Source organism: Chelonoidis abingdonii, chromosome 1 (genome assembly GCF_003597395.2).
Source record: "Chelonoidis abingdonii isolate Lonesome George chromosome 1, CheloAbing_2.0, whole genome shotgun sequence".
NCBI classification, from domain to species: domain Eukaryota; kingdom Metazoa; phylum Chordata; order Testudines; family Testudinidae; genus Chelonoidis; species Chelonoidis abingdonii.
This window is the reverse complement of record NC_133769.1, coordinates 252,599,074-252,626,723: the sequence shown is the minus strand read 5'-3', so window position 1 is coordinate 252,626,723 and position 27,650 is coordinate 252,599,074. Positions and strand designations below refer to the sequence as shown.

The 27,650-nt window shown below is 41.5% G+C and overlaps 1 protein-coding gene across 4 annotated transcripts in view; it reads right to left on the bottom strand.

The window, feature by feature from the left end:
- The window catches only part of MAP4K4 (mitogen-activated protein kinase kinase kinase kinase 4), a 274,266-nt gene extending 257,540 nt beyond the window's left edge, over window positions 1-16,726 (bottom strand). For all 4 annotated transcript variants that reach the window (XM_032793935.2, XM_032793938.2, XM_032793939.2 and 1 more), the window contains exons 1-2: window positions 16,635-16,726; window positions 16,111-16,176 (exon numbers count right to left, since the gene is read on the bottom strand). In XM_032793935.2, coding sequence (XP_032649826.1) covers window positions 16,111-16,176; window positions 16,635-16,691 — 123 coding nt within the window. In that variant the 5' untranslated portion in view covers window positions 16,692-16,726. The remainder of the gene's footprint in view (window positions 1-16,110; window positions 16,177-16,634) is intronic.
- Between the last annotated feature and the right edge of the window lie 10,924 nt (window positions 16,727-27,650).

The following is a 27,650-nucleotide window of genomic DNA, read 5'->3' as shown; positions in this document are numbered from 1 at the left end:
ACCAAAGCATGCAGCCCCTTCCCCCAGAGCCCTGCTTTACCACGTTATATCCAAATTCATGTTATACCGGATCACAGTATATCAGGGTAGAGGTGTACCATATTAAGCCCTGAAGTCAATGGGAGTTGCACCTACTTACACCAAGGAGAAACCTGGACCAAAGAGCAGGGTCTCTGTCATGCACCCACATCTAACTTTTCACAAAATACTATGTTGCGACTATGTTCCTATCTTTCTCACCACAAGTCAGAGGATTAGTTTGCCCTATGAAAGAATGAAGTCACTGAATAAGTCAGTCCCCCAGCTTCAAAAACAAGCAGGCATTAGCCCCAACACTTTATTTCAAGATTGAAGGGAGTTTGTTCTGTTTTATTAAATTTATATAATATTTTGAACATTAAGTTACAGGGGTGGGATGTTGAAGAGAAGGAAAGAAGTTAAGAACTATGAAAAAATAAAAAGAGTAAATAACATCACATGAAAAACTCTTAGTCACACAGGAGTTAGTGAGAGAAGAGATTTCCACATTTTACTACTGTTTGTTGGTAGTCTTGTAGTTGGGTTCTAGCAAAGGCGAACTCTCCCCACCTCTGATGAGTGTCACAGCCTCAGGGGGTTTGTCTAGTCCAGGGTTTAAAATGTGAGGTTAGTACATTAAGGCATAATGCCTAAGGCCCAGTGTGGATGAGGCTTCTAAAAACAGGGCTAGTTACCCTATGCTAACCTCAAATTTAAAGTCCAAGTCTAAGACAGGCTTTAGGAGACAGATTCTTTACGAGCTCCCTCTGCATACTGCCCCTACACAGCAGTCACTCCATATGGCAGAGGTCCCCAAACTGTGGGGCACGCCTGGAGTAATGTTCAGGGGGCCCCCACAGGAAAGCGAGGAGGGAGCACCACTCAGCCCTATTCCACTCCAGCGCTGCTCGAATCCTGCCCACAGCTATGGCCCCAGCTCCTGGTCTCGCCACAGCCTTGGCCCTTGGCTACATCTCTGTTCCCAGCCCAGCCCCTCTCCCTGCCCCAGCCCTGCCCCCCAGCCTCAGCCCCTTTACCCCCGTCTGCATCTCCACCACCATCACCACCCCCCAGAAGCAATGGCCTCGCTCCTGGCCCCAGCTCCAAGGGGGGTCATAGACAGGAGTAAGAGGGGGTGTGGTACTGAAAAGTTTGGGGGACCACTGCCATATGGCAACATGAGGCTAACAGATCAGCAAGCAGGTGGGCGAAGAAGTACCCATACAATCCCCACAAACCTCCTTTGCGAGATGTTCTGACCATGGGGCTTTTACATCTCTGAAAGAGAACTCAAGTCTTTCCCTAGCAGCACTCAGAGGCCAGAGGAAGCACTGAGCTCCCACTCACACACAAATCCAGCAGGAACACTGAATAGAGCAACTTTCGGAGCTCTCAATAGCAGGTCCTCGCTCAGATGCTTCTATATAGAGAGAGGTCTAATAAAATCATGACCAGGGTGGAGAAAGTGAATAAGGAAGTGTTATTTACCCCTTCACATAACACAAGAACCAGGGGTCACCCTATAAAATTAACAGGCGGCAGGTTTAAACAAACATAAGAAAGTATTTGACAACGCACAGTCAACCTGTGGAACTTGTTGCCAGAGGATGCTGGGAAGGCTGAAAGTATGATGGGGATCAAAAAAGATTCAGATAAGTTCATGGAGGATAGGTCCATCGATGGCTACTAGTCAAGATGGTCAGGGATGCCACCCCATGCTCTGGGTGTCCCTAAGCCTCTGACTGCCAGAAGCTGGTACTGAATGACAGGAGTTAGATCACTTGATAAATCACCCAATTCTGTTTGTTCCCTCTGAAGCATTTTGGCACTGGTCATTGTCAGAAGACAGGATACTGGGCTAGATGGACCATTGGCCTGACCCTGTATGGCCATTCATATGTTCTTAAATCACCGCAACTTCAAGAGATGGAGAGGATTCTTTCACTCCTCAGAAGAAAAATAATCCTGGGGTTTCGCTAGAAGCAGAAGAATATCCATCTACTACATCCCCTCTCACTCCAGTGAGGAAAGGGGGGCAAAAGAAAGGACAAGCCCTCTCCCCACACAGAAAAGGTAATGCAGGCTAACAACTATTACCACCTCCTCTACCCACAAACAATGGACCCTGGGAAGGATCTGAAGAGGATCTAAGAACAAGAAGGGGAGAGAAATTAATGTACAGAAATAAGAACCTTTATACTGATAGAACTGTATCTATTCCTGGGGTTGCACCAATGTAACCACATCTGTTTTCAAACACACAAAGTTAAATTGGTACAAAAACTGCACAAACATAGCTAAGCCCTTTGAAGGTACTGTAAGAAGTAGTAGTAAGACTGAGAGAAAGAAGGAACGAGGAGACTTTTAACCTAGGGGAGAGAAGAAAAATGTAGCAAATAGTGCGCAGATGAGAGAGAGAAAAGGGTGTGTGGAGGGACATCTGAAGAAAGGCACAATTAGATATGACATTTTCCTTAGAGAGAAGATGAAAGAAAGTAAAAAACAGAAATATTGGAGAGAGGCAAAGACCTGGGAGACATATATTAAATGGTGATATGAGAAATGTATATTTTATATGAAGTTTTATGTGAAAGCCCAGCCTTCAATGAAAATGTGCTAACTCCTTCTCCATAGTTCACACAGGAGCCAGATCTTCATCTGATGTAATTCAGAATAATTCCTTTAACTTCAACAGACCTACTAAGAATAACACCAGCTGAGGATCTGCCCCATAAATTTCCAGGGGGAGGGAAAAAATACATTAATAAAATGAACACACACTCACATGCTGTAATACAAAGGATTCGTTCTATTGCACTATTATGCTGTTGGATTTATTTTTGCGTCAAATTATATTTACATGTATAAATCATATATGTCACACAGTCTGCATAAATCTATTAAAGATATAATTCCCACCACTCAACAAAGCAAGAGAGGCAACTTCATTCAAAAACATTCAGATCATGAAACCAGATATTTGCTGAAGAATAGTTCATTTCATACTCTCCCCACAGGACCCTTGTTGACATAATGCAAAAGTCCTACTGAAGTGAGCTGGTTTAACTCAGTGGTTCTCAACTTATTTTCATCTGTAGACCCCTAAAATATTTCAAATGGAGATGCGGATCCCTTTGGAAATCTAGTGTCTCTGAATAAAGTTGAATTCTGATCAGTCAGTTTTCAGTCTAAGTCTTATGCAAACCCCTTACACATGGGCCACAGACCCCAGGTTGAGAACCACTGGTTCAAATGATAGGGCACTCTGTTCTGATTCAGATGCAAGTGGCTAGTAAATTTAGTGTGCTGTCTTCAACATCTTTCACAGCAGCCCAGAGTCATTCATAAAAGAAACTTAAGTAATTCAATGTACTGAAGTACATATATCAAGCATGCTTCTAAAGAAACCCATGATTGGACAGCATTCACACAGAATCATCTCTCACTTACACAGAAAGAATGGGGCTCACGGTCAGATTATAAACAAAGCTCTAAGGGAAGAAGTTTGTACTGTTGCTAGCTACACAGTGCTTAGTCTGTAGAAGAAGGAAAAAAACAAACAAATATCTTCTTTGGCTGACAAGCTATAAAAAGCTTTGACTAGGTAAAATATTTACCAAAAACCAGTCTAGTAATTTCCACTATTAGCTGTTAATATAATACATTTGGTAACTGGAATGCAGTTAATGGAACCTGAATACAAAGTTCTTCCAAGGAAATTTAAAGCCATTTCTTCATCTAACCTCGATCGAATGGCAAGTTTCAGTGTGGTTCCATGAGGAAAATGGCTTTCTAGAGGGCTCTATGATTCTTGCATCTTTGATTCCAGATCAAATGTGCTCAGTTTACAGGTAAAAAGATACTTGTTTTTCCCCTAACTGCCAGTCCTGCCAGCTCAACCTGAGTTTTATTGTTGTTTTTTCTGGGGGTTGTTTTTTTTTTAAAATCACTTCTTGTGCATAATCACAAGTTATAAAGGCTCTGTGAGCCAAATCATGCCTTCATCATTAACATCTCTACAACCCAATGGCTTCAAAAGGTTTGCACAGATATAATACGTTTGAATTTAGTGAACACTTTTGATAATGACAAACAAAGAGGAAGAGAATCCTGCTCATACTCTCTCAGCTGTGTTGACTCTGCAGACTTACCAGGAGGGAAAAAAAGAGTAGTAAAATATCATTTTAGTCACTAAGGCTAATAGACAAGACTCAGTAGATCTGTCCCCTCCAGGTCCATTCTGAGAGAGGTGGTGCCATTTTTGAAGTTAGTTTTCTGACTAGAACTGCACTTTAAGTATCTGTGCAGTTACAACTTTTCATTTAATTTGTCTTCTCTTATCTACTATAACCCACTTAATTGTGCTAGTGTATGACTGCATTCTCCAACAAGTAAAGGAGCTTCCCTCACAGGTGCTTCTAACACAATTCTATACAATGTGTACAAATGAATACACCTTATCCTACCAAAACAAAGTAACAAACACTGCTTAGAGCATTTGCAACCTTCTGCTTCCTTCCCTCCTCCCTTCTGCAATTCGAAAAAATTTAAAAAGCCACAGATGGGAACCATAAAATGCTACTCCCTGCGTAAGTTTCCCCTTATAGTTATAAATTAAGTATTTTGAGGAACACAGCAGCAGAGGAGGCATTGGGCATGGCTGCACTTTCAGATAGAGCACTTTGAGTTAAACCAGCCTTCGTAAAGCACAGTAGGGAAAGAACTGTAGTCTGTCCACACTGACAGCTGACAGCACACTGGTGTGGCTACATCAGCAGTTCTTGCAATAGCCAGAGAGAGCAATGCATTGTGGTAGCTATCCCAGCATACAAGTGGCTGCAACGTGCTTTTCAAATGGGTAGGAGGGTGAAGTGTGACAGGGAGTGTGTTGTGTGTATGTCGGGGGAAAGGTTTTTGGGAGGCTGAGAGCATGTCAGCTTGCTGTCTTGTAAGTTCAGGCAGCAGCAGACCTCCCCCTCCCCGCCCCAACCCCTCTCCCGCACCTCTCTCTCTCACACACGGCATTCCACAGTAATGGTTGCTTTGTCTCAGAGCAGATAAGCATGCCAGCTATCAAACAGAGCTTTCAAAGGGCATATCCAAAATGATGATGAGTGGCCACTTGACTTAAGGGGATTATGGGACATTTCTGGAGCCTGATCAGAGCACAGTAATGCAACCTCATTCACACTAACGCTGGGGTGCTCCAGCGGGAGCACATCAAACTTTATTCTACTCGCCGAGATGGAGAGCCAGCAGCGCTCTAGCAATGGAGTCAGAGCACTATGCGTGCCTTGCCAGTGTGGACAGGTAGTGAGCTAGTGCACCCGAGGCTCCTTTAATGTGCTCTAACTCACAAGTGTAGCCAAGCCCTAAGACAACAACCAGAATACCTTCCTTGGAGCAGGGAGGAACAGGCACCTTGATCTGTAACTGAAATTCCTGTGGTCTAGGAAGAGTCAGTACGCTACTCCAGCTTGCACAAGAGCTGCCACTACATTCTATTAGACCTCCACAACTTGATAACTTTAACCAAAAAGAAGTTTTGTCAATAACTAACATACTGTTGTTTCTACTATGAAAACAGGGCACTCTTCCATTACCTCACAGGAAATCTAAGCAAGGGTAGCTTTGTTCACAGACACACTGATTTACTGACTTTCTGCCTTAACCCACTAGATTTGAAAACCATCAAGCCAGTGACATAAAACAATTATCTCATTCACAAGAGCTCTTTGAACCTAAATACAAATCCAATTAGGTCAATATTAAAGGTTTTATTCCCTACCACATAATATACTCAAAAAGATCAAGACATTCTTTCCCACCCCCCTTTTTTAACATTTGAGCAATTTAGCAACTCCAATTTATTTTAAATGACTGAAAATATTTTCCTCCATATTCACTTGTCATCACGCTAGAATTTAACCCGTAGAATGCAGTCTCGGCAGTCTCTAAAGATTAAGAAGATTTTTAGTCTTTTGGGGGGATGGGAGAAAGGATATGTGCCTTTTCCAGCACTTGTATTATATAAGGTTTTCATTAATTTGTTATTCAAAGCATTCAAAGGTTCTGTAATAGATGAAGGGGGGGAAAATTGTACAGTAGCTATCAATAGACCACCATTCTTTCCTCCCCCACAAGACTACACCAGAAACACATGGGAAGGTGGCAATTTAAACAAGAACATGCCAGCTCTCCTTGGCAAAATTTAAAGAACCTACACACTGCATTTGAAACATTTCTCTGAATTTGTGTGCATATGATATATAAAATATGACACACTTTTTTTTTTAAATACCATTGCTTAAATAAAGCAAGGATTTTTACAGTAGAGGCTTCCCTACAGCTCCTGACACACTCCTTTGTGTCTACATCTTGTGACACAGGATCAATAACCTGAATCCTCCATAATATCTAGGTACAATTGGTAAGCTAAGCACATAGCAGCAACTAAAAAAAAAAAAAAAAGAAATATTTGCAATTTTGGTTTAACATGCATGATTAATTTAATGCATTCTTAAACTGTTTTGGCTTTTGTTTTTTTAAAGCCATCAATATCTCACACAATAAAATTCCCTTGGAATTATCCTTACGTGAAACTTACCTGAACTGCACAGGTATACCAAATTTTAGAAGTCTCAATAAGCCATTAATCCACAGTAAGTAAGGGGCAAAAGAAATTATCCAAGATCTTTTTTAAACCACTCTATCTAAAAAATGGCTTAATCAATTACTGTGGGGAAGAAGAGAGAAATACAGTTGCATCTGGGCAGTTAGATTCAGCACTGGCTTTAGACCAGTGGTGGGCAACCTGCAGCCCAACAGGGTAATCCACTGGCGGGTCACCGGACAGTTTATTCACATTGGCATGGCCACACACAGCTCCCAGTGGCCTCAGTTCAACGTTCCCGGCCAATGGGAGCTGCAGGAAGCCGTGCAGTTTGACTTTGGGCTAAAGGAAAGTATGCACTAACAGAGCTGACAATCAAAAGCCAGGGTTTTTGTTATGGTTTTTGTTTGTTTGTTTGTTTTTGGGGGGAAAGGGTACCAGGCAAGCAGATAAACTTATCTTTGATGAGATAAACACATTTGATGTCAGGTATTTATTCTCAACCCATCTATTCTGGTCATGCTGCGTTTAGGTATTCCTACAGCTCTGTTCTAAAAAAGTAAATAAATATGGCCTCTGTACAAGCACAATTTCTCAAGGAGAAAAAGATTCAAAAAGCTTATCGCTGTGGACATAAGAGTGGAGGCAGACAACATGCCTGTTTAAACCAAGAGCTCATCTCAGCCAGATTCCTGAGAAGTTCTACAAAAATTAAACCATCTATATTTAAATACCAAGTCTTAATATAGGTATGACAACTAAGTAGTGAAGAGATGATCCTGGCTAAAGAAAAGCAAAGTCACTTCTTGGCAAATGCGTACAAAATAGGTCACCTTTATAGGACACTTGGATCAGGGGACCTTCCATTTCACTGACAGGTATTCTATTTGCAAGTACAGACTTCCTCGCTTCTAAATTATGAAGATGTGTGTTCATTCCTAGAACATCTTCTACTTCTTGATAAAGGACATAATGAAGGCAGGAAAAAGAAATTAAGTGCATAGTTTAGTGTCTTTCTAAGTGCACTTTCAAAAATGTGATGTGAACCCAGTCAAGAAAAAGAAAAGTTGCAAAACAATGAGCATGTCTGTGTGCTGTGCTCACTCTACAACCCATTTTCAATACATCAGCCCACTGCGAAGAAACTAATGATACACAGCACTATTCATTTTCTGGAGAAGCACTAAAAAAATGCAATTAAGGCTTCCACTCTGTAGATACACTCCATCTTTTTTTTTTTTTTTTTTTAAATTCAGACACCACTGCATCAACTCTCTAGAGGGGTACTTTACAATATTACAGCAGTATAGACCAGTGATGCTACGGTTACAGGTCTGTCAGCACTTCCATTATGCATATAGACCCCTATTTTCAGAGCATTCAGCCACAAATATTCCCTACTGATGCCTTGATGGGCTGATGCAGAGCTGACGAGAGAGGGGGAAAGAGGAGGACAATTGGACGGAGGCCCTGAGTTTAAGGGAGCCCCCAAACATTTGTAACTTGGGTGAAATAGGAGGGGGTGGGAATCCAGCAAACATGGTATACCAGAGCCCCAAATTTCTTGGAGAGCAGCATAAAAATTTGTTAAACTTTCAGTCAATTCTTATGTTCCAAGAATGCAGAAAAAATACTCTTTGGGATACTTTTTTTTCTGACCCTGAACAGCTTTTTAAAAAGCTTATGTATTTTGCAGATCTTCAGGTCAGAGTTAGGTACTCTACTAACACTTCTTAATTGGCTAAGGTGCCTGGGAAACACTTTTTTTTTTTTAAAGCAACATTGTCAGTTAGTTGGAGCCAATAATTTAAGGATTAAGAAAAGTTAGGACAAAGATCTTTTGAACTCATGATTTTAGTCTGGATTTAAACAAACTTTTAAACCACTGGTGTTCAAGACGTTTGTACTCCCCCAAATACTGAAAAGGAGAAAGTGAAACACACTCTAAAAATTCAACTTTTAATGTCCAAATCAAAATGCAAAACCATCTCAGGTTGCACCAATTGTGATTTGGCAGCTTTGGCACACCTGAGATGTCAGTGAAACACATGGCTGTTACAACAGGATTCTTTAAACTGACGCGTTCTTTTCCAGACCCGAGAGGAGATATGTCCCCTCTGTCACCCCTCTGCTGTCCCGCTGAAGGAGCTGAGCACACAATTAGATCCAACAGCTCCATGTTGTGCATTGGTACAAGGAGTTAAAAGATATTAGCCAATAATTTCCAATTCACATTTAGATATCAAGATAAAAGTGATCTGATTTTTAGAAGTGCTGAGCACCCTCAAATTCCTGCAAAGGCAACAGGAGCTGTTAGTGTAGTTAAAAACAAAAACATAAACACCTCAGGCCTGTCACTTTCAGTGGGAGGGAAGGGAGGAATAGGGAGGGAAGAGACTTATGACATCAAGGTATCAGTTAATACTCACTTCACAATCAGAGAGTTAATTGCTCTTAATGTTGCAAGTTAACAATGAACACTTAGATTCTGCAGAAGCCAATGCAACTTCGCAAGGAAAAATTCCTACTTGCTGCACGACAGTTGATTTCTCAGGCCTGATTTTGTTTGCCCCTTGTTAGAGAGGCATCATCAACTTAAAAATAATAGATTGTTCACTGATCAGCACTGCGTATGCAGTGTTCTGTGTCACAGTTTCCCAATTTGGGGAGGTCTTTCCCACAGCAACAAAGGAGAGAAAAATATTTGTAGAAAATATTAAGAAATGACGGTAAAACCTCATGGTTCGTAGAAGGGTTCCTGTGTAGTATCTAAAATAACTTTTAATTCTTTTTTTAAGCAGATTACATTTGAAGTTGATGGTGTCCCTTTTGTAACTGTTTTTTGAACTAGGGCGAATACCTTTCTCTAAGTGACCAAATTTTATTTAAAAAACAATAAAAATCTTAAGGAGAGTTAGGAGTTGCCTCCCAGTCCACCTCCTTTTGAAGTCAATAGAACTCTTTCCATTGACTCCAATGGGAATTGAATTGGGACCAAAACTAATCCTGTAGGTAACGGTCTACTGGGATTTCTGACCACATCAACCTATATTGTGCAAGTGAATATCACACTCCCGGATGTCAACACCTTTCAGAGCAAAGTGGAAGTGAGAAATGATCTTGTTAGAGCAGGAGTTTAGAGACAGAAATGCAAAGAAGAAAACTCCTAATTACTTTCTAGGATGGCCAATCTTAAGAATAGAGGCCATGTCTACACTACAGTCACTGCAATTGTGCCGCTGTAGCACAATAGCATAGATGTTTCCTACATCAACGATTTAGTTACTCTATCTCTGGAGCTACTGTCGATTTAATTACTCCATCTCTCCAAGAGATGGCGCAGTAGCTAGATCAAAGGAAGAATTCTTCTGGTGACCTAGCCGCATCTACACTAGGCGTGAGGTCAACCTAACTACACAGTGCTTAGGACACAAAATTTTTCAGAGCTCTGAGTGACATAGCTAGGTCAATCTAATTTTTAAGTGTAGATCAGGCCATAGCTGAGCAGCTGGAATTGCTATTAAAACTACAAACTTCACTTACACTTCACTTCACTCGTAGGGGGAAAAAATACTAGACTGCAAGAGAGAAAAGTCAACCACACTTTGAGTTCACGATTTACACTAAACCAACAAAAGCAAAATGGTATAAAGTGTTGGTCACCTCTTCTAATGCAGGATACACAAGAGGGGTCCAGGAGAAGGACATCTACATGAAGACTCCCTTCTGGAGATTCCCCTACATTACCCCATTGGGGAACAAGACTTTCCTCACCATAGCTGCAGAGGGCATCCCGCTGTCCTGAAGTATCCCCTGTTTCTGCACTGATGGCACCCCTCTGCTCCCTGGCAGCAGTCCTCCCTGTGGAGAAGGCTCCACAAAGAATAATACAGCCTCCTCCCACTCAGGCCCCCAGACTGGTAGAGGCACTTCTCTGGGCCCTGTGAAAAAGGGAGAACAATGCTGTGAAGAAGAGTGAGCACCCCTTCTGCATGGACAAAGGATCTCCTTCCTATACAAGTCTGAGGGCACAATCCTTCCCAGAGTTAAGAAAACAAGCACAACTGAGTGAGTTGGGTGCTGAGGAGAGGTCTCCCAGCAACAGCTGTTTACATAATAAAAATAGATATACTACAAAAAACAAGCAGAAAGGGCAGAGAAAAGGAAATAGTCTTAATCAAACTTCTCCTGACCTCAGTCAGAATCTTTCCACTGACTTAAGGGGATTTAGACCAAGCTATTAATATTGTATTTCATTCCTTCCATTACAGTAACACCTACAGGCCTCACACAGGATCAGGGCCCCATTGTGCTTGACACTGTACAAACTATGGCAAGAGACAGTCCCTGCCCTAAGCGCTTGCAATCTGACATAAGACAAGATCCAAAAAAAGCAGGTTTGACAAACAGACAGATGGAATGGGGGAGGGAGGAGGAGAGTAACAGTAAGAGAACCATGTGGTTACCCACAATTAGCAGGTTGCATTTTTTTTAATAAAAATAAATATCAGTAATCCCCATTGGCCACCTGCCTTGCCTTTGTATATTTAATTAAAATAATTTTGGGGGTGAAGGATGATCAAAAACTTCAGTGAGCTTTCTTTCGAAAATGAACTGAGAAGACGTTTACCTCTAGGAACAAGAATACCAGTTTTCTGCATCAGAACTACGATTTTGGTATCCCTGCTTCCTCCCGAGAAAACCATCACTACACAACTGAATTCCCCCAGAAAGTAGGAGCTAAAAGGAGTGCAGGTCATCCTTAAATAAGCTGGTCTGGGCCAGTTCCTGAAACCAAGTGACCTCATTGATACTGAATACAGTTTGTCTTTACAGCAATAAGACTGGAATTGTATTCACGTTTAACAACATCATTAGAATTCACAATGTTGTGTGCTTACTAAGGGGAGAACAAAAAAATAACCAATTGGCTAGTAGTTAGGAATACCAAGCACAAAAAAAAAAAGAAAATGAAGCCAACTTTTAAAATAAAACTGCATTAAGATAAAATAGAGTACCCTTAATGAAGGGAAAATACCTCTCTCATTTTTAAACTTATTTTCAAATCATCATTTAAAATGATCATATCTTACATCATGTCCTTTTAGGAGCCAAAAGTTAGACAATACGAATCATTTATATGCAGTTTTGGAAGACTGTGACAGAAATCAACAAAAGAAGCCTTCACTATGAATTAACTCTCACAAGACTCTTAGAAAGCAACACTAGCATGAGTTAAGGGTAATTAGAAATTTCATCCCTAATTTTGAGCTTCCTGGCACTGCCTCAAACCTACTATGGACACTCTCCCCTGCCCTGTCATTACAGAAATATGAGGTCTCAAAATATAACACATGAAGAAAAGAAGCAAGACCACATGAACAAAAGCTTTAAAATGTTGATCTCTTAGTTATCTTTTAAAAGAGTACAAGAGAAAAACCACCATATGGTACTATACCTTAATCTCAAATTAAAGTTACTTTACAGAATATGCATCTATAAGGAATTTAAGATCTGAAATCAATACATTTCTTAAAGGGTTATTGAATATTTATAATTTACATAGCCCCCTTTTTTTATCAAATTAAGAACAAAATATTTGCTATGAGGTTTAAATATTATCGAAAATGAAACTTGGTGAACATTTTCATTTTGGGTGAATAAAGTTATCCTTTAATGTAAGGTTTACTATTGTGGTGTGGAAAAAAATGTTAACTATAGAAGTGCAAAACTGCTCCACCAATATTTGCAAATGATCCCAAAAATTCTAAAGACATGTTGCCCAATCAATGACTGTAAATTCCAGTTACACTTAAGTGCTCTGATAAAGTTTGACTGAGTCAAGGACCCGAGGCCACCCTATATGAAGACTTCATTGTTCCAAAAGACAGCCCCAAACCAACCATGATAACACCATTTTCCTGCTAAATTCCATGCCATTCAGATAATTCCCTGTAAGTGCACTATAGTAGTTAAATAGGGGGTGTACACCTGGGTAACAAACTAAATAATTCTAAAAACTACTTCTGTCTATTATTTGTTTACAAAAGAAATTGAAGGTTATGCAATATAAACAAGGCACAACCCAGGGTAAATTTTTTCAACAATCCATCAAACCATTGAAACTCCTTTTTCTGCAAGAAGGAAATATATGCTTGTGGGCAAGTCTGGACATGCCATTTAGCTCAAGATCAGTTGATATCAACCTGCTGAAGAGAAACTCCTCTCTCAAAATTATAATAAGAATTCTTTGCTCTTTAAAACTTTTATTCTTTTTAACAAGAGGCCTAACAGTTCTCTACATCCATAGTCATTCAAAGGTTAACTTCGTCCACTGTATCTCACAAACTTAAACCCTTTTCTTCCTAAACTAGAACCAATATGACTCAGAAGAGCATAATTCAGGGATTTGTTATTATTATTTTCATATTTCTGAGCTAATCTACAGAGGAACAAGAAAGCTGGATTTAAGTTCATATCACGAAGGAAGAAAAGTCATTTGCTGAGAGACTGTTAGCTATAATCTTTTAGACACTGGGACAAATACTGATAAATTAATTATCCACCCTCTACTGAACATACAACCACCAAAGAATTTCCATCTCATTCGGTCACATACAGACCAAGAAACCTTGTGCAAATTTTTTTCCTGATTCACCTTTGCAACACATGCTTTTCTTACGTGCAAAGCAAGTCTCCCCAGGGAAATGTGGAGGCATAAGAAAAGCTATGGAGGAAAGAAGAAAAACGGGGAAGCTACTGATTCCAACAGGAGCAGCTGGGTGCTCAGCATTCCTTAAAATCATGCCGCTTAGGCCCCAATCCCATGAGTTCTGTGCTGGCAGGCCCTTGTGACTACACAAAGCTCCAACGAAATCCATGTGGCTCCATGTGGGTGAAGGCTCTGACCACATGCTGCTTATTGCAGGTCTAGAGCTTTATTTAGGCACCTACATAGTGATTCAGGAGCCTAATTTTAGGTGCCTTTTTAAAAAAAAAACTTGGCCTTTTTTTCTTACATGCAGGGAAACATTTTCAAAGAGCTCTGCTGGGATTGGGAAGGGAAGAGACTGTAATATTGACTATGTTCAACAGGTGAACGAAGATCCCCAGAAAGACAAATGACCATCAGTATAAACATTGATGTACAGAAGCCCGACAAAGAGACAACAAAACGCACTGCCGTATAAAAGCCAGACAACCATATCCCTGTAGCCTGGGTGGCATCTCAGTGATGCCAAATACACAAACGAGGAAATAAATCAAACTAGCCATGTTTGAAAACTTCTAACCATTGTTTGCCAAACAGAAATAAAATGTTCTGGCATCTCAGGCATATGTTACAAACATTTGCAGCTAAAAAGTAAAAACGATAAAAATACTTGACCACCACATCACAAGGATGGGGCTGAGGGAACAGGGGCATACACGGTTCAGTTAATCACTTATTTCCCCAAGAAGTCAAACTTATTTGTAAAAAAAAAAAAAAAAAAAAAAATCAAGTTCTCATCTTTGGATGATATGGGATTCCCCCCTTCCCCACAAAAAAACAAGAGTAGAGCTGAAGGAAAATTAAATATTGCTTTACTGCCCAATGTTGCGTTCCCGTCACACCCAAAACTCAACTGGACAAGAAACTCAGAATCGCGCCCATGGTTATTAAAAAAAACCTTATATGTTCATGTTTTGGGCAAGCGCGGTGTGGTTACATTAGCACATACAAGTACAACACTTACACAAGCATCAAGCTGATATCAGAGAATTTCTTTCTATAACAAATCAGCATTTAAATAACTTCTGCAGTACCCAAATCAGCTTTTCTCAAAATATTAACTGGGGGAAGGGAGAGATTTTCATAACTTTCTAACACAGAAAAAAAATAAAATATATCGCCTATGTTGAAACCATAGCTCAGATAGACAAATGTCTGTTAGCTTGTGTGTTGTTAGTCAGAGTAAAGTGATTTCCACTTAAACCTAGCATGATTTTCTATTGTTTCAATTTGGTAAACATATTTGTTTCAGCTTAGTTTTTAAAATAGGTTGCTCTAAGTACTTAACCAAAATGAAATTTACATCTCCTATTGTCAGACAGTTAACCCAACACAGAATGCACTAATTAATTCAAATGTATTATCAGGTAAGTAAGTTAACAATATAACAACTGCAATAATTAATAGGGGAGTTTAAAGTCATACACACACCCTTTTTCTTTCAAGGAGGGCTCCGGTGATGCAAACTTTGTAGGTACAAAGATTACAGAAAAGTAATTATTAAATGGGTTAGCCTAAGGGAATGTCAAAGGTCAGCCTCTAATCAATCTTCCTATCTTACTCAGGCCTGTTGAGCGATACTGTTTTCCATCTTTTGCAAACAGAAACAGTCAAATTACTTCATTTCTACTTTTAAAATTTGACTTGTATAGCGAGGAGACGCACGCTGTTTCTCCATCATCCAAGAGGGATGAAGTTCACCCTCTTAAAACAAACCTAAAATGTTGGCAGAAGACATACCAAAATGACTTATTTAGAAACATATAATGGTAGTTTGATAGTGGTAAATTCTCTTATTAATAAAAGAAAACCATGTTCTGTTATAGCCAATTACAAACCCACCCCCGCCCCATTCCTTTATATCTGTACATAATAATTAATGACTTCTTCAATCCTTAACCTCTTTACTACACTGTATGGTTGATCACTATTAACCATACTGATAACTGCTACTCCTTGCAAAGTCATGCAATCTCAGGATTTGCTTGTTCCACTTACTGAACACTGTATAAAGTACACTGTTTTCACACCCACATGGGCAATCTCTTATTTCTCGCTATCCTCCTTTGCTTTTTTTTTTTTTTTTTTTTTTTAAATCATACCCTTGTCAAACAGGTTATTCTAGGAATTCTGATTTTACTATCTTCAGACAAATAACCTGTCCAACTATGGTTGCCCCCTATCACCCACGCCCTGTATATTGTGCATAAGAGTAGCATATGATGCAGCACCACTTGACCTACACTTCGCATCCTAAGCATTTTGAAAGGTTTTCAGCAAATAAAATTGGTCACAATTTTAAGTAAGGTCAATGCTTTGTTTAAAGTAAACACAAAAGCACCACCTACCATTAAAACATATTTGATTTTTCAATTAGCACACATCTACTTATATGGACCCCCATAACCACAGTACCTTGGAGTGATCTTTTGTTTTGTTCTTTATCTTCTAAAATAAATCAGGAAGATCTCAGACCCTGCCAGGATAGGTAACTCTGAGAAAGTAATTTATGCCTCTTTTCTAAACACCAGTAGTGTCATCTGGAAAGGCAGAAGTCAGTTGGTCACAAACAAGATGATTTTTTTTTTTTAAATTGTGCTTAACTTTTGTATGCGGAATAGGGTGACCTGCCATCAGATGTGCAGTAAACAAAGCAGGGAATTCGGTGCTGTGCAAAAAGACAAAGGAGAGAAATTCTGACACAAACCTTATAGACTTGCCCATATGTGCCATTACCAACTACTTCCACCAGCTCAAAAATCCCAGCTGGGTCCTACAAAGAAAAACGAGGGGCGGGGGGAGAGAAGTAGGGTTACATTTCTGAAAGCACTCGCTAATGGCAGAGAGTCTTGTAAAACGGGGTCTGGAGCTAGAGAGGATGTTGGCTGTGCAGCTGTTGCGCCCTGTTTTTCCATGCACATGCCAATACATGCAAACAAAGGAAAGCAGCCCAGGGCTGAACTCTCCCCCCCACCTCAACCACCCCCAAGTAGCTCCCACTCTGGGGGGTGGGGGCAAAGGAGCAGCTAGACTGGCCAACGAAGTGCCCCTCCTGGGCCGCAGCTGCCCCCAAAGCCGACTGCAAACCCAGCAGCTTCTTCCCACCCACTCCCAGCCCAGCCCAGCGCTCTGTGCTCGCAGTAACAAAAGCCCTTGCAGGAGTCAGGCGAGGGGAGCACTGCCCCCTTTGTGTGCGTTGGGGGGCAGTGGGGGGCAGCCCCGTGCACTCACCCGCAGGGATGAAAGATCTATGTCCACCAGACTTTTTGCAGGAGAATCGTTCGCCATCTTCCCGTCTTTTCTTTCTTTCTTTCTTTTTTTTTGGGGGGGGGGGGGGTGGTCCCGTGCACTCACCCGCAGGGATGAAAGATCTATGTCCACCAGACTTTTTGCAGGAGAATCGTTCGCCATCTTCCCGTCTTTTCTTTCTTTCTTTCTTTTTTTTTGGGGGGGGGGGGTTGTTAATAATCAAAACCTGGGAATTGCAAGAGCTGCTCTACCTCCTCCTGCCCGCTTCAGCCAGGGTGCGCCTCTGCTGCATGGGGCGGCCGGCTGGCCTGAGGCGGGGAGAGGCTGCTGTGGGCGCTGGTTTGTTTCCCGGCGAGGAGTGGGGTTGGGTGGCTTTTTCCTCCCCGCTCTCCCAGCCTCTCTTCGGCGGGTGCTGCGAGTCGGTGTCGGAAGCGGATTTACACCATGTTGAAGTGGCGGCGGCGGTAGCTCCCAGCCGGTCTCTCCCCTGCACGCCCGGGCACGGGCATTACACACCCAGGGCGAGCCAAACTCCAGCAGCCCCGCTCCGGCATAGGGGGCTCGCAGCCAACCAGCGCGCTAACAATGAGAGATCCGCGGGTCCCTTCGGGCTTGCTGCTGTCCTCCTCTTCCTCTGCGGGGGCTGCTGGGCTCCTGCACCTGGGGCACAACGCACTGGCAGGGGGGCTCCCGACCTGCAGCGCTGCTGGGCTGAGTTGAGGGAGTGAGACAAAGATAACCCAGGGAGGAGGAGAAAAGGGATACAAAATAGATTGTGGGCAGAGAGAAAACAGCTCCCCCTTTCCTTCTCCGGCAGGAAAAACCAGCGGAAACACACAACACCCCAAAGCACTTCTGGGAAAAAAAAAAAATCCTCGCTCCTCTCCCAGCCGCTGTGTGTGTGTGTGTCTAAGCGCCTAGCTCAATATATTCAACAGGGGTGTGGCAGAGAACAATAGATAACTAACTCCAGCCTCACTGAGCGCTGCTAAACTCCCTGCCCTGCCTCAGTGCCCAGGCGAAGGCTGGAGACACGGACATATTACACCCACCACCCACCCCTAGTAACAATACACGCTCCATGCGCGTGTTAGGCACAGAGCTAGATATGGAAACAGTCCAGCAGAGTCTAGAGCAAATCCCAAAGGCTAGAGGAAGAAGAAGAAAAGCCGAGGAATACACAGTTAAAGGTGAAAGGGCTCACAATATTCTGCAGCAGTAAGGGACACCTCAGTATTAATGTTGCACTTTGAACAGGCAAAACACCGTGCAAGTGAGAAGCATTATTATTTGTTATAAGTGATACCTTTTCATCAGCCTAACTCAATATTCTTCAGCATAATAGAAGGATCACGGAAATTAACCCCTTGAGTGCCACCAGCAGTGCTGATTCAGAGACCACAAAGGTTGGCTGGGTTGCTCAGACTGTGAAAATGTTTCTTGTATGTGTAGTTATGCTACTTCTAAGTGACCAAAGGACATCTAGGAAACATGATCTATTAACACCCTTACCTTTACATTTCTAGGTTTTTATTGTTTCCTGTAAAAAAAGGAATTATTCAAAATCGCCATTGTTACACCACCAACATGGTTCCAGTTGGGTATCAGTAAAGGGTAAAAAGTGGTATTACAATGGATTTGCTAAAAACAAAAAAGCATTCAATCTGCATTAATCTACCCTGACACCTTCATGCTATGTAATAGCAATGCCTTCCAACCACTGAACCACCTCCAAACCATCCTGCATCCCAATGACTTTAACAGAAGTAGAAGGCAAACAATAGCTTCCAGAATCAGGTCCTACAAGCCTGTAAGGGTGCTTTTAGCAAATCCATTACTGACACATCCATAATTCTGGCTTAGACCCCAATCCTGCAAAAGACATACTGATGGGCATACGTTTGTTCCCAAGAGTCATCTCATTGACTTCATTTGAACTGCTTACATAGGTCACACACATGCACAAATCTTTGCAGGATTGAGCTCTTAATGGAGTTCTTTGCCATATCAAAACAGCAAAGTTAACGTCACTATATACAATAATAAAAAATGCTACCTAGCTGCAAGAATGTTGAGTTACACTCACTGTCAGCACCTGTCTCTTTTGCCTTTAAAACTTTTATATTGCAATAAACATAGTTTCAAGTATTTGATTTAAGTTTATGGTAAATTCAAGATTTCCTACATGGAAATATTTAAAAAAAAATTAACCTGTTGAGGAGTAAGAGTTTAAAAATGATCTTCAAAGTTTAGTATTTCTGTTTTACCTAAAGCATAACAAGAGAAACAGGAAATTTAGGCCTGGATCATACTACAGCTGCATGGACAGAACCCCAGGTCCTTGCAAAGACCCATTGACTTCAGTGGGACTTCAGTGAAGGGATCGGGCTCCATAAATGCAATTACAGGATCAGGGCCTGACATTATGCAAAATTTACAAGTATATATTTTACCTAGACATATTGATAAGAGATTTCTTAATTTACACCATTGTGAATGCTTCATCCTTTTATGCCCTAATGCTTACATAGATTTACAGGTTCTACAGAGCTGGCACAGATTCTAGTGCTTAAAGTTGAATGTTTGTCTGCAGCCAAAGTCTTCGTCAGGATAGGACTAAGTCTTTAGGGAAAGGGCCCGAGTGTTCTTTTCTATGTAGAAAGCACCTAACACATTCTTGGTGCTATTGGAAAATAAAATAAAATAAAATAAAGTTACGAAGGAGTTTGCACATTAAGCCTAAACGTACCATTTCACCGTGTTAGTCCAGTTAGACTTTGTCATTGTAGTACCTGCATGGATTCTTGAAGGTTACATTTTATCCCGGAGGGGGATGGGGGAGAGAGTTGCGTGTTTGACCACTCTGTTCAGTGCTAGGATATTAGTAAAACAAGGCAAAAGTGTAAATAAGACTCTGTGTCTCCAGTGTACCTGGCATTTTACAAAAGTCAGTGTTTTATCTGAGTGTTTGTAAACCCCCATAAGTCCCGGAAGACCTCCCAGAAAGAGCCCAGCATGACGCATACCTCTTACTCATACCTACTAGTTTACTAGCCAGCCCTACTTCTCACACCAAGGGGTAGTTGAAAGGAGAGGGAGGAGTGTTGCTTGCCTGCCAAACCCTCTACCTGTACACACCTCTCTGACCCCCACCAAAACTGTGTGCTGGACACAGCGGGTTTTTCATACGGAAAATCTAATCCTGCAGGTGAAAATTAAAGGCCAAACCCTACACTCAGGGCTGGATTACCCAATAGGCACACCGAGCACATGCTTAGGGCACCAGCAAAGCAGGGAGCACCAAAAAAAATGAGATTTTTTTTTTAATTTGATATTTGATATTTCAAAAAAAGCATCAAAGTAGTCATCATGGGACAAATCAGAACTTTGTTAGACTTCCTTACACTCCACTACGCACTCTTCCCCCGTTTTTCTGTTCTCTGTTTATTAGTTTTCCCCAGCTAAACCAGGGGAGGCGTCCTACTAACGTAGATCGAAATAATGCAAGGAAATCAGATCCTGTCATATATCACAATAAATTTATGTTTTACTATTGATATATTCTTCTGAGTTATACATACTTGATTTGTTTTTTCTTTCTTATATATTTTATATATATACATAAAAATAGTGTACATTGTGTAATTTCTTTTTAAGTTCAAATAACTGAGATAAGGGGCAAGATGAAACGTAACCAACTGATTGGAGCACAGAAACATAAACTGACAGAAGAAAAGAAACAAGAAACTAGTGAAATTTTCCAATATCTTCCAAAGCTGACATCTTTTTTCAAAGCGCATCCATCAGAAGCAATATCTTCTCTCAGTAGGCAGTAGCACAGACATCTTTCCAAAACCTGTAGGTGTTTCAGAGACTGACCCGTCTTCTATTGGTGAAACAAACACCATTCCAGAACATCTGGCTGTGTCAGAAACTGTAACTGATCATCCTATTCCTGGTGGTAAAACAGACAGCGTTCTAGAAGGTGTGGATGTGTCAGAGACTGAACCTGCTCATGCTGTAAATAATAGGAGAAAAGATCCTGGTATGTGGGTTGATTTCAGTATGGTTGATGTACTTTACTGGATAGATCGTGGACCAAATGACTGTCACCACCACACCGGGCCATTTGAGAAATCACATTGGACTTTTACCAATGGCAAACAAACAAGATAGTGTCCAAAAATAATATTTTTTGGCGTGAAAGCGAATAGTGAGAAATACACTCGAGAATGGCTACTGTATGCAAACTTTCTGCATATAAAACCTTCAACATCCCGGTTTGCTGAAGATGGATTTAGTGACTGGCAGAATACTGTTTTAATTGAACAACATGAAAATAGCACTATTCACAGAGATTCAATGTTGACATATTTAAATCGAAGACAGGGCTTTGGATTGACACAAAAATTGGAAGAACAAATTAAAGGGGCGCATGAATACTGGCAACATGTCTTGCAGCGTGTTATAGCTGTTATTCAAACATTAGCTGAACATGATCTGCCTTTCCGGGGATCAAATGACACATTTGGATCATTGCAGAATGGAAATTTCTTGGGATTGTTGAAACTTGTGGCTCAGTTTGACCCATTTTTAGCAGGCCATATCTCAAAATATGGGAATGCTGGCAAAGGTAACCCATCATACTTATCCAAGACAATATGTGATGAACTCATTGGTCTAATGAGTGACAAAGTTCATTCTGCTGTTGTGGATGAAATAAGTATTGCTGGGTACTTCAGTTTATCTGTTGACTCTACACCTGATCTTTCACATATTGATCAATTGAGTATTATACTAGAATATGTGTCTTCCACAGATGGAAAAGCAGTTGAGCATTCCTCAATTTGAAAAGTCACACTGATAAAGAAATGGCAAATCAAGTACTGCATTATCTATGCCAAGTTTGCAAAATAGATTTCTCAAAGTGCAGAGGTCAATCTTATGACAATGCTGCCAACATGTCAGGGTGTTATCAAGGAATGCAGAAGAAGCTTTTAGAATAGAACAAAGATGCCATAGTCATACCATGTGCTGCACACTTTCTCAGTCTTGTTGGCCGCAATGCTGTTGATTGTTGTCCGGTGGCAGTATGTTTTTTCTCAACAGTCCACTTACTTTATACATTTTTCTCTGCCTCAACACACCGATGGGCAGTTCTTAAAAACATATTTGGGCAATGGTTGTGTGTTGAAATCTCTTTCTAATACTCGCTGGGAAGTACATGCAGTGGCAACAAGTGCAATTCTGGAGTCCTACTCAAAGACTGTGGATGCATTAGAAAGTATAGCCGAAGACCAATCACAAAAGGGAGAAACTATATGAGAGGCAGAAAACATTGCAAACAAGATGGAAGAACTAGAGTTTGTATTCATGTTAACCATGTGCAATGAAATTTTACAGCACTTTTACCACACAAGTCAAGCTCTCCAAGAAAAAGAATTGGATCTGAAAACATGTCCAGACCTCTGTCAATCATTAGCAGACCACTTACACACTTTGAGGAATGATTTCAAAAGATTTGAAGACATATCAAAAGATACCTTGCCTGATACTAACTACAAAGAAGCCCAGTCTTGCAAGTGAATCAGGAAAAAACAAGCAAATGATAGCAATGTAACAGAAACAGCACTGAATCCTAGAGGCAAATTTAACGTATCTACTTACTATGCTATAATTGATACACTTGAAGCTAATATGAAGAGGAGAGGTGAAGTGTACAAAGAAGTATCAAGTAGATTTTCTTTTCTAAACGATATGGACTTATCTGATGAACAATATTCACAAGGTTCCCAAAAGCTAGTTGACTCATACCCTGTTGACTTGAACATGAATCTCTGTGAAGAAGTATGGCAGTTCCACTGTTATATGCGCACAAAGTTTAATGAAACAGGAAAAATGAAATTCAGTCACATTGATCTTCATGACACAATATTGAAAGATGGAATACAATGTGTATTTCCAAATGTAGAGATCTGACTATGTATTTTTCTAACATTGATGATTACTAAGTGCTCCTCAGAATGCTCTTTTTCTCAGCTGAAAAGAATAAAAAGCCCTCAGAGAACAACGTGTCAGGACAGACTTGATTCACTTTCCCTATTGGACATACTTCACTGAGTCAGCTTCGATGAACTTTGCAATCAGAAAATCTAGAAAGAAGCTATTTTAATTTCAGCATATGTCAGTTTTGTGTCATTTCGAAAAATAAAATTTTATTTTATGGTATAGTATCTTTTTTATTTTGAATTACATATGGGGGGGCACCATAATCTTTTCAGTGCTTGGGGCCTCTAAAGGTCTTAATCCTGCCCTGCCTACACTCTTAAAATAAAAAGCATTCACAAGGGAACTGGCAACTCAGGAAACTCCTCAACGTTCCTCGAAATGCTTCCCTGAGATACATGGGAATTCCTGGATGAGACGAGAGGCACAGCCTCTGCGCACAGTAGATCCTGGTGGTTTGCAAGGAAAGAAAAGCTTCAGTTCACTGGAGTCTCATCTCTTGGGCAGAGATCACTAACCTTGATCTTTTAATGACTCATGGAGTCCAAATGTCACAGATTGGAGAGTTTCTGTAGGTGCAGAGGGGAAAGAAGAGGACGTTGCAGATTCAGTGTCCTTTCTGTGTCCTCCAGACCTAGGTCTACCAGCATCTGCTCCCCTCTGACCACATTAGCAGGGGGGAACATATAGCTCCATGCCTAAATGTCACTGTCAAATTGTTTAGGCCCAATTTGTACAGTTTATGAATGAGAGGTCGTTGTTGTTGGTTTTTTTAAAAGACTGAAATGAATAGAAATGTTTTAATGAATTACTTTTTACATTTAATTAAAACCATTTTGTAAGTCAAAATTTCTCCTGCAGTGATGGAAACGCAAACACAATAGCATTGTGCTGGGGAATGAGAACCAGAGAGTGAAATTGACTATACACAGACTATACACAGGCTGGTTCTGCTGTCCAAGCAGATTGAAATATAAAAGATAAGAAAAATCAGAAAAGCATGGAGTGCTTTTGATTTTAAAATTCTAATAACTGAGAATGTTATTAGTAAAACAGGAAAGTACCTTTTAAAAAAAATACCCAAGGCCAGAACCTCAGGTACCTTGCAGCTACTTTGCCCTCCGTTGGTGAAAAAAATTTGGCCCTAAACATGGTTTGAACAGCCCAAAAAGGATCATCCCAGTGCGTGGATGATTCTGCAGTGAAAGCCAGGCAGTGTACTTGTGGCCATGTCGGTCCCAGGCTATTACAGAAACAAGGTGGGTGAGGTCATCTCTTATACAGTGGCTCAAAAGTCTGACTCTTTCACCAACATAAGTTGGTCCAACAAAAGATATTACCTCATCCACTTTGTCTCTCTAATGCCAGAGTATGACATATATCCTCCTGCTACTGGCGTAGCAGAGAAGGGTGATGTAATTGCAGAAAAGGATGCACAGGTACACATCATTGCTACACCATGTTGAGCCTAGGCTGCATTTTTGGACCCCTGTGTTTGTTAAAGGTTAGCATAAGTTAGAGAAGTCTAGGAGCTTTTCAAACACACTTAAATGGGAAAGGCATGAAAACAGTATAAATGGTGACTTACCCTCTGTGTGTTTCAGCCATACCCAAAGATTTGACCCTGGATTTTTATAATTACCATGCTCTTTTTACACTATGATATCATTGTGTTATAATATAAAAGTAAACACCACTAATAAAGTTTACAGATAGACTAACCTGCTTTTTTAAATAATAAAGAAACAAATTTCTCACTCTCTCCCAACCTAAACTGCATTGGGCCTGATCTCATTCCTAATGAATTAAATGCTATTTACTTCATTTAGAGCAGGATTGGACCCTCTCAGTGGATCAGATCCTCTGGTCTGGCCAAGTTGCTCTCAGCATAAGACCCAGAGGGAGGAAAAGGTGACCTTAAGCTACCTATGCTGCCTCTGAATTCTTGAACAGATCTTTGTCCTAGACCCCGTGAGCAAGTTACAGCAGCCAGAGGGCTAATGTAAACTGACTGCCCATAACCAGATGCCGAAGGCTTAGGTTGCTAAAAAGTTCACACAAGTATCCCACCTTTCCCCCCAACCCTTTTGAGATGCTGCCTGCCCCTTCTCTCTGTCCTCCTGGCTGACCAGTAGCAAATATTGAGTTGCCAATGGTGAGGAATGGCAACTCACTAACCTCATGCCTTCTTGTCAACTGTCTGAAATGGACCACTCTCATTATCACTTCAAAAGTTATCTTTCCTCCCTTGGTATCCTGCTGTTAAGTGAATTGTCTCATTACATTGACCTCACACTTGGTAAGGTAACTCCCATCCTTTCATGTATTTATACCTGCTCCTGTATTTTCCACTTCATGCATCTGGGTTCTAGCCCACAAAAGCTTACACCCAAATAAATTTGTTAGTCTCTAAGGTGCCACAAGGACTCCTCGTTGTTTTAGTCTGTGAAAGAAGCTTATTGGAAAATATCTGAGGGTGAGATATTAGATGTAATTAGTTTCATAACATATTAGGTTTAGACTTGTATGTTTTTGTTTTATTTTGCTGGTGACATAATTTGTTCTGTTATTACTTGAAACCAAACTTGAAATTCTACTTTTTATACTTAATAAAATCACTTTTGTTTATTAATAAACCCAGAGTAAGTGATTAATAGCTAGGGGCGCAAACAGCTGTGCATATCTCTCTATAAGTGTTCCAGGGGGTGGACAATTTATTAATTTACCCTGTATAAGCTTTGCATAGGGTAAAATGGATTTATTTGGGATTCAGGCTCCCAGAAAGGCTGAACACTGGGCGCTGGGAAAGTCCCTGGTAACTGAGAAGCCCCTGGGCCGAGTGAATCTCAGGCCTGGTCTACGCTACGCGTTTAAACCGATTTTAGCAGCGTTAAACCGATTTAACGCTGTACCCGTCCACACTACGAGGCCCTTTACATCGATATAAAGGGCTCTTTAAACCAGTTTCTGTACCCCCCCGACAAGAGGATGCGCTGAATCGAATTACATTTACGGTTGAGTTAGTGTGGCGCAATCGATACGGTACTATTAGGCCTCCCGCGTACCCAATTGCACTGTGACGCCTGACAGCATGAACTCGGAGCCTAGGGCCAGTAGACAAGAAACACCCCGCGAACCTTTGAATTCATTTCTTGTTGCCTAGCATGAGCTTCACAGCAGCGGTGGCAAGCAGCCAAATCCAAAAAGAGCTCCACATGACGGGCGGGACGATATGGATCTGACCGCTGTAGGGGAGACAACTGTTTTAACAACGTCTATTACAGAAAATGAAATGCCAAACATTGAAAAAATCTCCAGGCTATGATACAGAGTCCACAGCACAGTGCTGCATGACAAGCGTAATCGAAAGCCAAGAACAAATGGACACTCATGAAGGGGGGGGGGTACTGAAGACTCCAGCTACCCAACTCCAGCGTCTCCGAAAATATGCATTCTGTGGTCTGAGCTACGCCATATGACTGTAGTGGCAAAACAATGTCCCGGGGGGGTACAGGTCATACGCGTTAATGTTACCCTGCCCCCACCATGACAAGAAAAGGGAAAAAAAGTCGACTTTTTTCAATGTCTACCATATCTACTGCCTGCGCTAGGAAGACACCCGATCTGGAGCAGTAACTAGCAGTCATCCTCCCCCGCTCCCCCAGCCGGTGGCAGATGCGCTAACAGCCTGCCAGTAGCGACTAATAGTAGCTGTCCTCGCAGCACCCGAGAGTCCCTCGCGCTGCCTCAGGTGAGGTGCGCAGGGCGCGACTTGCGCGTAAAAAGGCCAGGACTTCCTGTCATTCCCAAGTAGATAGGCATCAGAATGCTGTAACTGTATTCATCATAGCAACTGGGGCCTGAGCCTCCAGCAGCCCTCTCCTCAGGTAAAGAAAAGGTCGCCTACTGCTCGGAACTATATAGCAGTGCGATAGCCTGACTCCTCTCCCCTGCACTTTTAAACGTCGCGGCCGAGACAATCATTACAAGCACTGGATTCCTGCCTCCCCCCATGGTTTATCTCACTAAAAGATCAGTGTTTCTGATCCTGCAGTCTTATACTCATCAACAAATGAGGACACGCAACAGAGAAACCCAAGAGGGGGAACAGGAAGCAACAGGGGTGTGCAGGCGCACCATCCCAGAATGGCATGACACGCTCATCATTCTGGGGATCGACATGAGCAGCTGTGCTCCTGTCGCTGGACATACGGTTCTCTAGAGACGGCCCACCATATGCTACGAGGATGACTCATTTAGATACCATAAAGAAGATTGATCTGGGAGTATCGCCATTTGTCTGCTAGCCCGTCGCCGACCTCAGCCGGGGCACCCATGACAGCAGCAGACGGTACAGAATGCCTGATAACCGTCATCTCATCGCCAATTTACAATGGCATGGCAGATGGTACAGAACAACTGATAACTGTCTCTACTATCTTGCAAAGGCAAATGAATGCTGCTGTGTAGCGCTGCAGTACCACGTCTATTAGCAACATCCAGTAAACATACGGTGACAGTAAAAAAAAGCTGAATGGGCTCCATGGTTGCCGTGCTATGGCATCTGCCAGGGCAATCCAGGGGAAAAGGGCACGAAATGATTGTCTGCCATTGCTTTCATGGAGGAAGGAAATGAGTGACGACATTTACCCGAATCACCCGAGACATTGTTTTTGCACCATCATGCACTGGAATCTCAACCCAGAATTCCAATGGGCGGGGGAGACTGCGGGAACTATGAGATAGCTATGGGATAGCTACCCAAAGTGCAACGCTCCAGAAATCGATGCTAGCCTCAGACCATGGACGCACACCACTGAATTAATGTGCTTAGTGTGGCCGCGTGCACTCGACTTTATACAATCTGTTTTACAAAACCGGTTTATGTAAAATCAGAATAATCCCGTAGTGTAGAGATACCCTCAGTTTCAGTGAACTACAAAGAGGTGTGGCCCAACCTCTGGGTCTGTGCTGGAGCTGACTGGAGTGTCT